At 24.7% G+C, this 1,513-nt stretch overlaps 1 protein-coding gene across 1 annotated transcript in view; it reads right to left on the bottom strand.

The window, feature by feature from the left end:
• Positions 1-780: 780 nt before the first annotated feature.
• The window catches only part of ry (xanthine dehydrogenase rosy), a gene marked incomplete at its 5' end in the record, with an annotated part of 62,479 nt that continues 61,746 nt past the window's right edge, over positions 781-1,513 (bottom strand). The window contains 1 exon segment of the mRNA XM_067050944.1: positions 781-1,272. Coding sequence (XP_066907045.1) covers positions 1,225-1,272 — 48 coding nt within the window. The 3' untranslated portion in view covers positions 781-1,224.

The following is a 1,513-nucleotide window of genomic DNA, read 5'->3' as shown; positions in this document are numbered from 1 at the left end:
GGATCCATAGATTTAAAAAAAAAAATTACCAGATCTTTTTAAAATCGACGCTTAGATCCATACTTAAAAAAATAAAATAAAGAGAAAAATATAGAAACTTTATTATGTTCTACGAATTCCTTAGCGCTAGTGCTTCTATCTGTTATAGAGATTGGAAACTACATCTGTCTTTCCGAAAGAGATGACAGGTGTAATATAAATTTGAATATAATGGGTCTATTGAATAAAAATAATTTGCTTTTACTTTGTATTTTATGATTATTAGATGTTAAATGTTTTAAAGAGATTAAGAGTATGCTTATAAAATTTATTAACTCAAATTTGTACTTCAAAGAGAAGCTTTAATAATGGTGTAAATATCTTTATTTGAATTGAAATTAAGATATAGGATTGATTGTTATGGTACTAGTGCTGTTTGTTGTGGAGCCGAGGTATTTTAAACTGTCTACTTTCAGAAACGATTTGCCAGCCATGCAGACCATGTAGTTACAGTGGATTGTTCGGCTTAAAATCGTATATTTTGTTTTATTTTAATTTACTTGCAAGCCTTTGATTCTCTTATATAGTCTTATCAAGTCATCTTGGTTAACTTAAAATATATTTTATTTAAACTAGAAAGTTCAAATACCTTACCTCATTAAGCTGATACTTAGAATAAGGAACAAAAAATAAATAAATAGAAGAAAGTAACAATAGAAAATTTATTTTTCAAAATAAACTCAATAATAATAATCTTCATTTTCTATTTGAGTTATTTTATTTTATTTTTCCAGGGCAAAGAAAAATATATAAATTCATTATGTAACCATTAAATAAACTATTCATTCATATTAACTAACCATTAATAATCTTGATATTGAAAAATCAATCTTATTATTTAATGGTACATGTAATATTATCAATACATAATAAATGTATATTAGTAATAATAGATAATATTTATATTTTAAAATTAATTTTCGATTAAAACGTCTTATAATTATTGTAGGCAAGAAAGAAAATTATTTGCAATTTGAGCAAGCTTCATGAGGTATAAATGATAAGAATATAACCCATTTAAATATATCTCAGTCTTATAAAGAAGTACAATAAACTATAAGCACCATTTTTAAGGAAATAAAATCAATAATTAATCAGTGGGATATTGAATTATTTATCCCTTAAAGAATTTTTTATGAATAAAATTGATAAAAATAAAATTATGAATATTCGCATGTTGAGGCGTTAAACAACAACATTCCATGGTACATATTTATGCTTGGGTTCTGGGAACTGTGAACAGAAAAAGAAAATTATTATTTATTTATAATCTTTAAATTTCTTTCTTGAGACTGGCAATTTTTTACTAAATAATTCAAAAATACTATCCAAATTATAGTCTCAAAACATTTATTTCATTTACACGTCCAACGTTTCGACCAATTCGGCCATCTTCAGGGACAATCTTAATTTACTATGAGACATATCATTTAGAGGTTACAAGTGAGGTTGTAATAAAAGTGTATAAAGAGTG

The sequence above is a fragment of the Halyomorpha halys genome, unplaced genomic scaffold (genome assembly GCF_000696795.3).
Source record: "Halyomorpha halys isolate HHAL.00 unplaced genomic scaffold, Hhal_1.1 Scaffold142.1, whole genome shotgun sequence".
In the NCBI taxonomy this organism is placed as follows: Eukaryota; Metazoa; Arthropoda; class Insecta; order Hemiptera; family Pentatomidae; genus Halyomorpha; species Halyomorpha halys.
This window is presented reverse-complemented; position numbering and strand designations above follow the sequence as displayed.